Source organism: Pocillopora damicornis, chromosome 6 (assembly GCF_964200805.1).
Source record: "Pocillopora damicornis chromosome 6, jaPocDami1.2, whole genome shotgun sequence".
In the NCBI taxonomy this organism is placed as follows: Eukaryota; Metazoa; Cnidaria; class Anthozoa; order Scleractinia; family Pocilloporidae; genus Pocillopora; species Pocillopora damicornis.
In genome coordinates this window covers 22,950,503-22,964,483 of record NC_142675.1, presented here as the reverse complement: position 1 = coordinate 22,964,483, position 13,981 = coordinate 22,950,503, and the positions used below count along the sequence as shown (strand labels likewise).

The following is a 13,981-nucleotide window of genomic DNA, read 5'->3' as shown; positions in this document are numbered from 1 at the left end:
ATAATGATAATTCAAAATTAAATGGAGGTATGTCTCCTGAGAATGCTGTTAGTCATGATTTACCATGCGATTGTTTAACTGAAAGGCTTCGTCTCATAGGACTTGTACCACATGATGTAGGTGGATTTGGAGATTGTTTCTTTAAATCAGTTTTGCACCAACTGTATAGGACTGCTGACTTGCATTTTGAAATTCGTATGGCTGGAATTGGCCATTTACAGAGTTACCCAGAATTGTATATTGAAAGCATTTCTAATGATCACTGGAATAACTATATTCAACAAATGTCAAAACAAGGCACATGGTGTGATAACATCATAATGCAAGCTGTGGCCAATGCATACAACTGTGTCATTCATATCACACAGTCTAATATAAATTCACCTGAAAGTACAATCTTAACTCCTGTTGCTGATCAGGATGGACGAAAGACAATATTTATTGGATATATTAACGAGTTGCATTATGTTTCAACATTGACTGACAAAAACAGTAGATATAAAAACAAACTCGCATGCATAAAGAGAAAATTATCAGAAACCAATGAAAACAGACATGGTAGACTTCTTAAGCACAGAAATTACATGAAAAGAGTCAAATATACAGAAACAGCTAATGAAAGGGCAAGCAGACTTGAAGATAAGAGAGGCACTTATAAAAAAAAAATGTCTGAAGAAACTGCTGAAAAGCGAAAAGAGAGACTTAAAAATAATAGAGACACTTATAGAAAAAGAGTGTCTGAAGAAACTGTTGAAAAGCAAAAAGAGAGACTAAAAAGTTACAAAGACTCTTATAGAAAAAGAACGTCTGAAGAAACTGTTGAAAAGCGAAAAGAGAGACTTGCAAATAGGAGAGCCAGTTATAAAAGGTCTCAAACAATTTCTGCAGGACAAAAAGAGAGCTCTGCTGGTCCAGTTCACGAACAAAAACATGCACAAAATAACATGAACGATTTTCATAAGTCCAATCAGTATTCAGTTTGCCAATGCACTGTCTGTTTTGAAGCATGGCCATTGAAATCCAGTCCAAGGAAGGTTGATCACTACCAGTGTCAGAGGTGCATACGAGATAAACAACAACCAAAAAAGTTTTCTAAGGAAAATGACATGGTGCCATCATTAGTACCTTTACAACTGCAGGGGTTAACCCAAGTAGAAGAAATGCTTATTGCACGTGCACTTCCTGTTATGCGAGTTTACATAAAACCTGGTGGACAAAGGGGCTATTCAGGCCACTGTATCAATTTGCCTCAGGATATAGCTGAACTAGCACATTCTCTGCCTAGATACCCAAAAGATCTATCTGTTATTGTTGTTAAGATGAAAGGTAAAGAGAACAGTTTTAAAGATGTGACAGTGCGAAGGCAAAATGTAGCTGATGCACTACAATGGCTTGTTAATAATAACTCACACTACAAGGACATAACCATCAATCAAAATTCTTTAAATTCTTTACCAGAACATGGTGTTCCACATGGTCTTCTCTCGGTTGAAACAGAGAATATAGATTTGGATGCCACATGTGAACCTGACTTAGGTCCTCAAAATGAAGATGACATTGTTTATAATGAGGGTACTGAAATGAGTAGTTTTCTGCCTATTCCAGAGTGTCAGCAGCAAGAAATAGAAGCTGTGCGCCAACAATTGTCTAATGATTCTAATCACTTGCCCTGGCCAACAGTTGGCAGTGAACCATTAAACGAGTATGTAACTCCCTATTTAGCAACAATGGCTTTCCCAACATTATTTCCAGATGGTAAGGGTGATCCTACTAACCCATCATTACGCCGAGATATACCACTCGGAGAAAGAGTAAAGCACCTTTTAAAGTTTGGAGAAAACAAGAATGACAAATGGGTATATCGCTTTGCTACTCACCCCAGATTTGGTTACTGGGCATTGAATATGATACAAAGAAAACGTATTCTGCAACAGACAGGCATGTTCCTAAAACAAAACCCAGGAGAAGCTCATTTGACTGCTGAGGAGCTGCGGCAAATGGCAACTAGCAATAACACAAGTATGTTTATATCTAAGATATCACGCTATCTTAGTAACATTACTGGTTCTAATGCTTATTGGCACAAAAACGTACCTCAAAGGAACTTCAACTTTCTATTGCCTGTTGGATATGATGCACAACTGGTTGTCCTCTATTGACAAACCAGGTATGTTCTTAAGGGCCTGTTTCCTGGATTTTAGTAAGGCTTTTGACCATATTGACCACACTATCTTAGTCAATAAACTCATCCACCTTGGGGTCCGTGGTTTTATTATCCGTTGGATTTGCAGTTTTCTTTATGGCCGCCGCCAAGCTGTTAAGATTAAGAACATTGTATCCCCTTGGTTGCCCGTGCACGCTGGAGTCCCGCAGGGCACTAAGCTTGGCCCCATCCTGTTCCTCCTGATGATTAACGATCTCGCGATTGAAACTCCATTACTATCGAGCCACTGGAAATATGTAGATGACCTAACAATATCCGAGGTCATCCCATCAGGCGGTACATCGTCCCTTCAGAAAGATCTTGACGCCATTGCACAGTGGTCGTCGCGCAATAATATGAACCTCAACCCAAAGAAGTGCAAGGAACTTGTGATTTGTTCGCTTAAAACACGGCCAGATCTTGGCCCTTTGTGCGTAAATGGACGTCCCTTAGAACGGGTCTCCTCACACAAGGTCCTTGGAGTCACTATCAGTGACACTCTTGGGTGGAATGAGCACGTGCGTGAGATTGTCTCCAAAGCCTCAAAACGTCTTTACATCTTAAGAGTGCTCAAGCGGTCCGGAATTCCACCCGAAGACCTTATTAACATATTTTATGCCTTGGTAAGATCGGTCCTCGAATACGCCTGCGTCACTTGGTCTACTAGCCTACCAATTTACCTCAAGGACATGATCGAAAGATTTCAGAAAAGAGCTCTGCGTATATTATTTCCGGCGCTGAGCTACAAAGACGCCATTGTGGCTGCAAACTCCACTCGCTTAAATGTGAGAAGAGACGAACTCTGCAAGAAAGTTTGGGACGGTATCTGTGTGCCTGGGTCACGGCTGTACCACCTTATTCCACCAAAGCGCGCCGATTGCCACGTTTATGAGTTGCGCAACAAAAACCATGTATCACTCTTTAAATGCCGGACCGAAAGATTTAAAAAATCTTTCTTTCCAACAATGGCGTCTAACGCCCAGTCCTTGTAGTCAAGCAAACCTAAGCGTTTTTTCATTGGTATATAACTACTGACTCTTGTAATTCCCAGTCCCTTTAGATTTTGAAGTCAAATGTAAGATTTTCGTATTTTTTAAATATTTGAAGTATGCTTGTAAATTCACATGTATTTCACCACTTCGGTGCTATTTTTGAATACTTTTAATAAACCCTTTAATTAAATTAAAGCTAAAGAAGATTTAAAAGCAATAATAGCCCATGCTGGAGCTCCAACATTCTTTTTCACATTCTCCTCTGCTGATATGCATTGGCCTGAACTTCATGCAATTTTTGGCAACTCAGTCAGTAATAATTCCACTGACAACAAACGGCAGAATGTGATTAACAATCCTCATATTACAGACTGGTTCTTTACACAGCGTTTAGAAAGTTTTATTAAATACTGGTTATACAATTCACTAGATGCTGAGTGGCACTGGTACAGATTTGAATATCAAGCTAGAGGTAGTATACATTGTCATGGTGTAGCAAAGCTGAAAAATGATCCAGGTTTATGTAAACTCTCAGAAACAGCTCTAAAAGGCTATTTGGCTGAAATGTCCACTAATACAGCTGAGCAAGTCAATATACTAGAACTCAATCAACAGATAGTGGATGGGAAAAAGGCTTCCCAGGTAGTTTGTCAGTATGTAGATTGGTTATTGTCTACATATAATCCAGATCCACCAGATAATGGCACATGGGTGAAGCCCTCTATTCATCCTTGTCAAAAGCGTCACAAGGACCTTGTAAGTTTACAAGACTCTGAACAAGATTATGTTGATTTGTTGAATACTGTACAAAGGCACACTCGCTGTAGTACAAACTATTGTCTTAGAAAGAAACAAAACGAAACAGAACTGAAATGTAGATTTAAGTTTCCATTTGAACCTTGTGTTAATACAAAACTAGAGTTTGAGCCCATTCATACAAAAGATCGAAGCACTCAATACAAAGCAAAGATCATAACAAAGAGGAATGATAGCAGACTCAATAATCACCAACGACTTCAGCTTCAAGGCTGGAGGGCAAACTGTGATATTCAAGTGATCATTGATTATCATGCATGTGTTGAATACCTTGCAAAATATGCTTCAAAAGGTGAACCAAAGTCACCTGTAATGAAACTTGCATTTAATTCTATTGTCCGTAATTGCAACAACAATAGCAACCCTACAAAATTGATAAAAAAAAGTGATAATGAAGTCACTTGGCCAACGTGACTTCTCTGCACAAGAGACTATGCATCATCTCATGTCACTGAAACTTGTCAGCTCATCATTTAATGTGGTACCTATTAGTCTAAATGGTTCACGTAGAATCAAAACTATAACAAATGATGGAGATACTGTAACCAATGACTCATTGCTTGATACTTACGCTAAAAGGGAAAAATATATTCAAACCATCCCAGATATAATGGCTCTTAATTTCATTCATTTTGCAACAAAATACAAACTTGTCAACAACAAACTAACAGTTCAGCCTCATAACATGATTCCCAGAGTTTTTCCAGTATTTTCTTCCAATTCAAAAGGTCCAAATTTTGGACTTTATTGCAAATATCAGTTACTTAAGCACAAACCTTGGCATACTACACAAGACAATGCCTGGGATTGTCAGGAAGGCACTGATGAAATATACATCACAAAATGGAAGGAATTTCTACAAACACCATATGCTGAAGAGCATGTTCCTGACTGGTATGAAAAACTACAAAGTGTACAGAATAACACAGAAGAGGAACCAAATATAGAGCACTCTTCAGAAGAGCTTCCACAGCGTGAAGAGTGGATGGTTTAGCAGATCTCATACCTGGGTATTTTGTTAACCAAGATAATATAACACAACAAACCTCTCAGCCTGATTATGACTGGCAAAATGACAAGATTAAGTATGCAAATCACTTAATACAGGAAATGCCATCCTGGATAAAAACTAAGAAAGATACTTTGGATTCTACCTTTGGTTTGCAACAACAAAATAATGATGTTAATACATTCAGTGACATGCAAAGACATGCCTACAATATGGTGAAAGCACATTCTGAACAAGCCTGCCCTAAAGATCCATTGCTTCTTATTATACTTGGAGTTGCCGGTACAGGGAAAAGTTACCTCATTAATGCCATCCGAAACCTGCTCCAACACTCTTGTGCAGTGACTGCCACAACTGGCAAAGCTTCATTTAACATAAACGGATGTACAATCCATTCACTATTAAAATTGCCTGTTGGCCCAAGACATAACAAAGAATTAACAGGACAAGGGCTTGTCACATCACAAACCAAGCTGAAAGATATCTGTTATATCCTAATTGATGAATACTCTATGCTAGGACAAACATTGTTTGGCTGGATTGATAGACACTGCCGACAAGCAACAGGCAAAAATGACGAAGTATTTGGTGGTAAATCCATGATATTAGTTGGTGACCCAGCTCAATTGCCTCCAGTGGCAGATAAGCCATTATATCATTCGAGACCCTCCAGTTCTACAGGTGAATAAGGCTATTTAGCTTATCACATGTTTGGCAATGTTGTAAAACTGTCAGTAAACCAGAGGGTTCAAGGCTTAAATCAACAGCAAGCTCAGTTTAGAGATTTACTCATACGCCTTCGCACAGGAGATTCTAATGAGCAAGATTGGAAACTTCTTTTGGCAAGACAGCCTTCCATAGCATTGAACGTGAATGAGTTTCAAGATGCCACTAGGCTCTATTTCAGCAATGAAGAAGTTGCTAATTATAACTTTGAACAGTTATCAGAACTTCATCAGCCAATAGCCTGCATCACTGCACGTCACTCTAGTGATATAGCTAAGAAAGCAAGTTCAGATGACATGTCTGGTTTACAACCGACCATTTTCCTTGCAAAAGGTGCACATGTAATGCTTACCATGAACCTATGGATAGACGTTGGACTTTGTAACGGTGCAACTGGAACGGTTGAAGATTTCATTTATGCAAACAACCAGCAACCACCAGACTTGCCTGTCGCTGTCATAGTAAAATTTAATGAGTATAGAGGTCCATCTATCAGTGATAGCATTCCACGATGTGTGCCTATATGCCCAATAACAATAACCTCACAGACACTAGATGGTTTACATGAGAGACAACAGTTGCCTCTCAAACTTGCTTGGGCAATCACAACACACAAGAGCCAAGGGTTAACACTGCCAAAAGCATGGATTGACATTGGTCAGACTGAAACTACTGCAGGCATTTCATATGTAGCTATAAGCAGAGTGAAAACACTTTCATCTTGTATTATTGAACCAATGACTTTTGAAAGACTTAAGAGTCTTATGAAATCCACTAATTTAAAATATAGACTTGAAGAAGAAAGCAGGCTATATAATCTAGCAAATATAAATTGATCCCAAGTTGAGTGATGCGAACAAAGTCACTCACAACAGTACAGCACCCAAAATTGATTAATTAGAATAAATTGATTATACGGCCTTCAACACATGCATACATAAATGATTTTTTTTTATGGTTATAAATAGTTCACTTTCCAACTACATTTAAAGCAAAGTTCCATGTAATGTTTCAGAGTGTTGTATTAACTAGGGTTTAAAGGTATTTTAAACACCCTCCTAAAACATCTGTATACATCCTTATTTTTTTTTTGTTCAACAGACAAGACAGAGATCTAATATGGCTTCAGGTATGTATCTCCCGGTCATACTTAAATATTATGGTTATACGTTCCTTTCTTCTATTAAACTAATGCTTCTTGTTTTAAAATCATTTTATAACCTTACCTGCTCTATATGCTCTCATTAATAAAACACATTATTTTGAACATCTAGGTATTAGATGTACACTGTTTCCTATCACTTTTGTCACCCTTTAATGTTCTCATGTAGTTATATGATACAATTTATTTTTCCCACACCTCTTGCATGTTGGTGGCGAACTTTGGCCAAAATATCACTGTTATTTGTACTAAAAATAATCTTAATTACAGTAATTAATGAGTGGTGAACTGCTCTTGTTTTGCTAAATTTTAACACTTCCCCTTCTATTAAGCCCTTCCTTTCTATTTAGCCCCCCCCCCCCAATGCGCCTTAAAACAATAAGCCCCCTGTGGGCTTAATAGAGGATTTACAGTACATGAAATATGTTTTTTTCAAATAACACAAGCTACCTTATGCAGTAATCCCATCCACGCCAAATTTATTACATTAATCTAAATATCTTTTTACCTCCTCCTACAGAAAAACAAGACATAACTTGCTTTGTGCATAATGTCTCACCAGTAAACATACATTGGCAGTGTATGCTTTGCAACTGAAAAGAAGGAAACTCTTGATGCAATGGCTGCACAAAGATCACCGGTTAAAATTTCAAATTTTAACATCAGCAATAAGTATGGACGAAGTGATGTAGTAATAAACAGGAACACAACCATCACTTTAACAACAACTGATTTTCCATACAAAGCACAAGATGATGTCACATCAATTGCATCCTTGTCAAAAGTAGCACCACAACAGCTAGTGTCAATAAAAGGAAAGATATCACATCTAAGTGCGACCAAAACTATAGTCATCCAAGATTCTCCTGTCAAAAAACAGGAAGGCTATATAGTTGATCCATCTGGTTACATAAAAGTTATTTTCTGGGGTGAGCATGTTGACAGCGTCACACCACAGTCCACCTATTTCTTCAACAACTTGAGAATGAAAGTATCTCAGAATCAAAGATACTTGAACACACCAAAACAAGATAATTTATACACCATCAAGGATGCTGAACCCTTCAAACAAACATTACCTGAAGTCAGTGACATCTCAACAACAACAGAAACCATTGGAGAAATACTAGGAATAAGCAGTGTCACCAAATACAACTGTTGTTGTTCATGTTCAAAAAAAGTTACAATCAAGGGAAAAATTGCAGTCTGCGATAACTGCAAAGTAACACAAAAGGCAACCAGCTGCAGTGTAAAGTGGACACTCAAGATCCATATCCAAAACTCCAAACAACCACTGCAGAAGCTTCAGCTACAGGTTTATCAAGAAGCAGTGCCAAAGTTGTTTTCAATTTGTCACTTAATTGCAAATGAAACAACAGAGGAGGAAATCACAGAGGCTGTCTTAAACCTAGACACAGTTAAAGTATGCTTTGACACGCAAACGCGAAAACTTGTGGACATTGAAAAAATTGCCATTTAACATGTTTTGTTGCATTTTCCTTTGTAACAAACCAATCTCTAGTAACTATTTAAGTTACTAATAATTCATGCTATGAGATACAAACACTAAAACTTTTAGATATCGCAAAAACTTTTATAGCACTTAATTTTTGAATTTCATATTAAACTTTCTTGAAACTATTCCATTTACTATTATTCATGTTACTGTTAGAAAAATTAGTCTCGCTCATTTAGTATCTAAACTACATTGTAAATGAGTAGATTCTCATGTTTTAATTATTGCATTTTACCTTGTGACTAATCGAGTTAGTATCATCCAGTGGTTACTGTTAAGATAAGAAAAATAGTTAAACAATGCTATGACACACAAACACGAAATATTTAGACATGGAAAAAAATCTAAGTTTCATAGCATTTTGAACTTCATCACAGCTTCATGTTCCAGTTGTTGTTATAAAATTTAGTCTATCTCTTTCAGTTTTTCAAGATACTGAGTAGATTGACATGTTTTTTTACATTTTCTCTTGCAACTAACCAATCCCATGCAACTATTCAAGTTACTATTCATGTTACTATTAAAATTATTTGTTAAACTATGGTATGACATGCAAACACCAGAACTTTTAAACATTGCAAAAAGTTTCATAGCATTACCAAATTCATAAGTTTCTTGAAACTATTCAATTTACTATTATTCATGTTACCGTTACAAAAATTAGTCTCACTCATTTAGTATCTGAACTACATTGTAAATGAGTAGATTGACATGTTTTAATTATTGCATTTTACCTTGTGACTAATCGAGTTAGTATCATCCAGGTTACTGTTAAGTTAAGAAAAATTGTTAAACAATGCTATGACACACAGACACGAAACGTTTAGACATGGAAAAATCTAATTTTCATAGCATTTTGAACTTCATCATAGCCTCATGTTGTTGTTATAAAATCTACTCTATCATTTTCAGTTTTTCAAGATACTGAGTAGACTAACATGTTTTGTTACATTTTCCCTTGCAACTAACCAATCCCTTGTAACTATTCAAGTTACTATCATTCATGTTACTGTTACAAAAGTTAGTCTCCCACAATCAGTATCTAAACTACATTGTAACTAAGTAGATAAACATCTTTGGTTACATATTTGGGTTTCACTATTAAAGTTGCTATTGTTCATGTTGCTCTTTAAATACTTCGTCTTTCTCATTTAATCTCTCAACTAATTTCCTCCTCTGTTTTTGTATGATTTTAGCTAAATTCATTGAACTTCTAACGCACTTATTAATCTTTGATTACTACTAGTATATATATATAATAAGCCTATAAAGAACTCAGTGACAATCACAAAAATGAAGCAGGTCTTACCAACACCTCCCAGAGAATGCATGACTTAGTTAGCCACTAAAAACTAGACCTTATCTTGAAATTTTGCCTTACAATAAATGTATATTAACTTTCCATATTAATATAATTTTTAGTATTAGCTACTTATCTCATTGAGCAGGAGGAACCAAAAATAAGTTACCTTGAGGTATTCGGCACAAGAGCTCTGCTGCAATCAATGGGCTTAATGATGGGACAGAGGAGGTTGAGGCTCTGATGGTAGCCGTCAATGCTGCCACATTTCTAACATCACTACTGTGAAGATTTTTTATGGCTACAAGAGCCTGTTTAACCATGACACACGCAGAGATGTGCTGCACGTCTTTGATTCATTGTTAGCAGCCATTTTGTTCGAGTCTTAGCGCAATGCAAAGTGGAGGTCACAAAGCTGACCCTGTAAAAAGTAACAAGTTGACCAAACTGATTAAAACCAAAGTAAATTAATAATATACAAATAACTCTACACATACAACAAACATTGTTTTTGGAGCTTAAACACCTTTCACAAGGGCCTCTTCAGCAAAAGCGAAAAATGTTCCTCAGTTAGGTTAATCTGCAACATGACATTGAAGGTTAAGAATTAACATGAATTGAGATTTTGGTTGTCACCCAACAAAACCAAAACTTAACATCAGACAGTGCTAAAAGAGTAGTACCAGGTCAACCAGTGCTTAGCCAACTTCTGGGTTGGGTACAACTGTTTCCACAATGACTGCATGAACCTTTTCCCTCACTTTACATTTAAGCCTGAATGTGTAAAAATAGCTAATTTAACATCTCAACTGCATGTAACTGTTGTACTCAACATGTCACTGATATTCATACAATGTTACTATTTAACTGTGTCAAATAGCTGACAGAAGACTATTTTGCAACAGGCCATGTGGGCTCAATTGGACAAATATATGTAACATGTTTCAATACATCATCCATCACTGTTTAATTTAACAGTTATTGGAAACTTGATTCAAAGGTGGTTTTAGTTTTCTTTTTCAAATTTGTAATCATACCAACATTGGATAATTAGCAAACTTTCTCCAGGTCAGCACTGGGCACGAACTGGAAACCAAGAGGCATGTGGTCTGACCTCATGAGTGTGCCTCCAAATAGGGCTTGCACATTCCACAAACAAAGGTCTCACTTTTGCCCTGGTCTTCAGGGCAAGGGGTGAGCTGAGCCAGGAGTACTTCCTATTGAACTTAAAATTTTGCACAATTATGGAGGCACCACTTGCAAACAAAGAGGTAAGCTGCAGTAGATTAAAAACATAATTTTTCTCAGGAGTAAAGGCAGCCCAAAAGTTTGCTTGCCTTTCTCCTGAAGTAAAAGGAGAAAATAACTTCTCCCAAATTTGCACTAGTGTGTCAGAAGGGTTGGTTGACTTCCTAACAAGATTGTGGACAAACTTGACAAAGTACTCATCAACAACATTCAGATACTGTGAATATAAATTAAAAACATCTTTGCAACCTTTTCACTTCCAAAATTAAATGCTTACTTAGCCAGAAAAGAGGAGCCTTTTTATAATTCCTCCTGTGGGAACAAAAAACATAATCCAGAGCCTGAAAATGGAGAAAAATAATTGTTTACAAGGTTAGTCTTGAACAAAATACTGTAACTGTTCAAGGCCAAAGGAATGTAGTTATCTAAAATATTTAGTACAATACTGTACTGAATGTTTTTGACCAGTGAAAAACAAGATTTAAAGACAGTTCTTACTAACATCCATCCACCATACAAAAGTTGAAGAAGAAACTTGACATGCCACAGCTTAGATTTATCAGCCAGCTTCTTGCCAGGGAAAACAGACTCATATGCAATTCTCATAAATGGCAGGAAAGCAATCACAATATCCTCATGAGCATTAAGGTCCACATGCAGAGGTCTTCAAGTGGTAATGACTGTACTAAGTGGGGAAAGTGACCCTGAGAGATACTGCTTGACTGGTTTTTCATTCGCTATTTGCCTTGGAAATTATTGACCAAGCCAGTCATCTGGCATTAAAACAATAGACTTGGGGAGATATTCTTTCAGTTTAGTTTTCAACACAATGTCTAAAGCATCTCATAATTATGCCTACTTTTTAAAGGCATCTCAACAAAATCAATTAAATAAACATCCTTAAAAGAATGAAATGAATGAGATTCCTGGAAGTCATGGTTCTCCATCTGTTGTCTGCCCATGACTGGATCAAAGAAAAAACAGGTTAATTATGGCATTGCTGAGGCAAATGAATTATTGCACACCTGACTAAAAAGCTCTGAAGAACATCATGTACTCACTAGAAGATCAACATAAATACAGTTACGATTCTGAACTAATTACAAAACTTAATGCTACAGCTGGTGCTTCCTTTATAATTTTGATGATGATGGTGCACATATGATCCATTTTGTGGCTGGAGTTCTCATCTTGGGGTCTCCCAATGGTGTGAATATTGTGGTAATCATCTATCATCAGCAAAATTGTAAAAATTTTGTTGATGGCTTCTTTGATTGCATCATTGCACACATAAAAACTAGCATCTGCAATAGCTGCCTTATTTCTAGTAATTACTTTGCTGGAGATAGAAGTACCAAGTTTTTGTAGGGCTGCAATACCAGTTTGAGGTAGGTTACAAAATTTAAGAATTAAACCATTACCTTCTTGAAAAAATTAAACTTTTGTGAGTAACCTACGCATAACTGATACAAAAAAACAACAGTGTGTTTCTGATTTAAAATAACTCTTTCACTTGAATGGCAAGAAGAGGTTATGCAGGAGAGGATGAAATTGAAAACATTTGCTGCCCCAGCATTGCAACAAAACTTTAAAAAATCAGAAGGCTCATAAATTGGTGTTTTCCCCTCCCTTAAACAATGGTTTTGTAATGCTTCTTGGAGTTTTCTGATCTCATCTCTGAAAGTTTGACCTGAAAAAAGAAAATGGAAGGGTGATATCAAATACAGTTCAAGGTAGTGTCTTAATTTTTTTACTCCTGATAAGGGGTCCGGATTAAGAAGACTAAACCTTTAAGAAATTGACCTGAGGCACAAAAAGGGGTTTTTGATGAAAAACATCTGATGCAAAGGTAAGTACACAGGGTTTTGCTTAGCTCAAATGGAAACAGGTCTTTCAATTTCAAGTGAGTTGAGTCTTTTCTTTCCCCTTGTGTTAAGCTTATAAACATATTCCAATATTTAACCTGCGGTGACGATAATATTTGTTCATGAAGCAGATTACGTGACATTAAAATTTAAATTTAATTAAAACAATGACAAAATGCCTGAGACAAAGTTTAAGCCTCAATAAAATGTTATGATTTCTTTCATCAATCACGAAGATAACCAACCTGTTGCGCGAAGAAACTCGGGTAAAATTTCCGCACAGCCCCATACTACATTATGCATTCAATTCTTAGATAGAGAAAACAATGACAAAAACAATACATTGCCATTGGGAAAACAAATTTGTTTTACAATAGTATAAGGCTGTGCGGAAATTTTACCAGAAATAAGAACGCACAAAATGAACTAGTTTTGCATGCTGAAATTAAAGGTTACCTTTCTCGGCTGTTGAACGTTCTGCATGATCAACAGTTGCTGTCTCACCTGGCTTGCCGCGTTCCCTTCGCAATTTATTATAACATTTGATACACACGTTTGAGCCCTCCCAGCCAATAAATCGTGTTTTAGAACGAGTTTTTTCTTAGTGAGCACATCTACTAAGAAACATAGCTTTGCGAAAGGTAAGTTAAGCAGAGAACTCGATATTGATACAAAAGCCGTGTTTAGTGCCTACGGTGACCCATAACTGTCACGCCAAAACAGAAAGTCACGGCAAAACAAAGAAAACGAGTTGGTCAGCGGTTGTTATTTGCAACCAAAATGGTACGTCGTGTAATAGTAACAGTAACACACTGCTCGCTCGAAAAACCGCCATTTTTCGAGCTCACGATGGTTTGTACCGCGTGTGGTTCGGTAGTAGATGAAGATGCAAACTTTTGTAAAAGCTGTGGTAGAGGTACGTTTCTTAATTTAAAGTGTTCGTATTTGCATTTCTTTTAGTTCCAAATAACAATAGGCGTGAGAAGACACCGCTACAAATTAGCATGTTTCTGGAATAAGATTGTGCATGTAGCCTGTATGTAAAAAGAAAACATTCTTAATGTATAGGCCTTGATGAAATAAGGATTTATCAACAGGTGGAAAATACTGTACGCCTGTTAACAGTCAGAGAGCACGAGGTTAA

At 36.8% G+C, this 13,981-nt stretch overlaps 3 protein-coding genes and 1 pseudogene across 4 annotated transcripts; 3 read left to right on the top strand and 1 right to left on the bottom strand.

The window, feature by feature from the left end:
- Window positions 1-807: 807 nt before the first annotated feature.
- LOC149044513 (uncharacterized) lies at window positions 808-6,875 on the top strand. Its single transcript, XM_089208554.1, has 2 exons — window positions 808-2,019; window positions 6,848-6,875. Exons 1-2 carry the CDS (start codon window positions 945-947, stop codon window positions 6,862-6,864), a joined length of 1,092 nt encoding a protein of 363 aa, XP_089064680.1. The 5' UTR covers window positions 808-944; the 3' UTR covers window positions 6,865-6,875.
- LOC149044515 (uncharacterized) lies at window positions 2,071-4,546 on the top strand. Its single transcript, XM_089210014.1, has 2 exons — window positions 2,071-2,923; window positions 3,392-4,546. Exons 1-2 carry the CDS (start codon window positions 2,071-2,073, stop codon window positions 4,423-4,425), a joined length of 1,887 nt encoding a protein of 628 aa, XP_089066140.1. The 3' UTR covers window positions 4,426-4,546.
- On the top strand, window positions 5,713-6,714 carry LOC149044514 (ATP-dependent DNA helicase PIF1-like). Its single transcript, XM_089208494.1, has one exon. The coding sequence runs from the start codon at window positions 5,728-5,730 to the stop codon at window positions 6,580-6,582; it is 855 nt and encodes a 284-aa protein (XP_089064620.1). The 5' UTR covers window positions 5,713-5,727; the 3' UTR covers window positions 6,583-6,714.
- Window positions 6,876-10,634: 3,759 nt separating the features above from the next.
- Window positions 10,635-13,465, bottom strand: LOC149044512 (uncharacterized; annotated as a pseudogene). Its single transcript, XR_016187353.1, has 2 exons — window positions 13,294-13,465; window positions 10,635-12,662 (listed from the first exon to the last, which is right to left on the bottom strand). The product of XR_016187353.1 is annotated as an uncharacterized LOC149044512 (transcript).
- Window positions 13,466-13,981: the final 516 nt, after the last annotated feature.

What these genes read in the sequence shown, in the direction of transcription:
- LOC149044513 (XM_089208554.1), top strand. Translation starts at nt 945, where the DNA reads ATGAACGATTTTCATAAGTCCAATCAGTATTCAGTTTGCCAATGCACT.
- LOC149044515 (XM_089210014.1), top strand. Translation starts at nt 2,071, where the DNA reads ATGCTTATTGGCACAAAAACGTACCTCAAAGGAACTTCAACTTTCTAT. An exon ending in ATTTCAGAAAAGAGCTCTGC is followed by an intron (nt 2,924 to 3,391) that starts GTATATTATTTC and finishes ATTAAATTAAAG; the next exon opens with CTAAAGAAGATTTAAAAGCA.
- LOC149044514 (XM_089208494.1), top strand. Translation starts at nt 5,728, where the DNA reads ATGTTTGGCAATGTTGTAAAACTGTCAGTAAACCAGAGGGTTCAAGGC.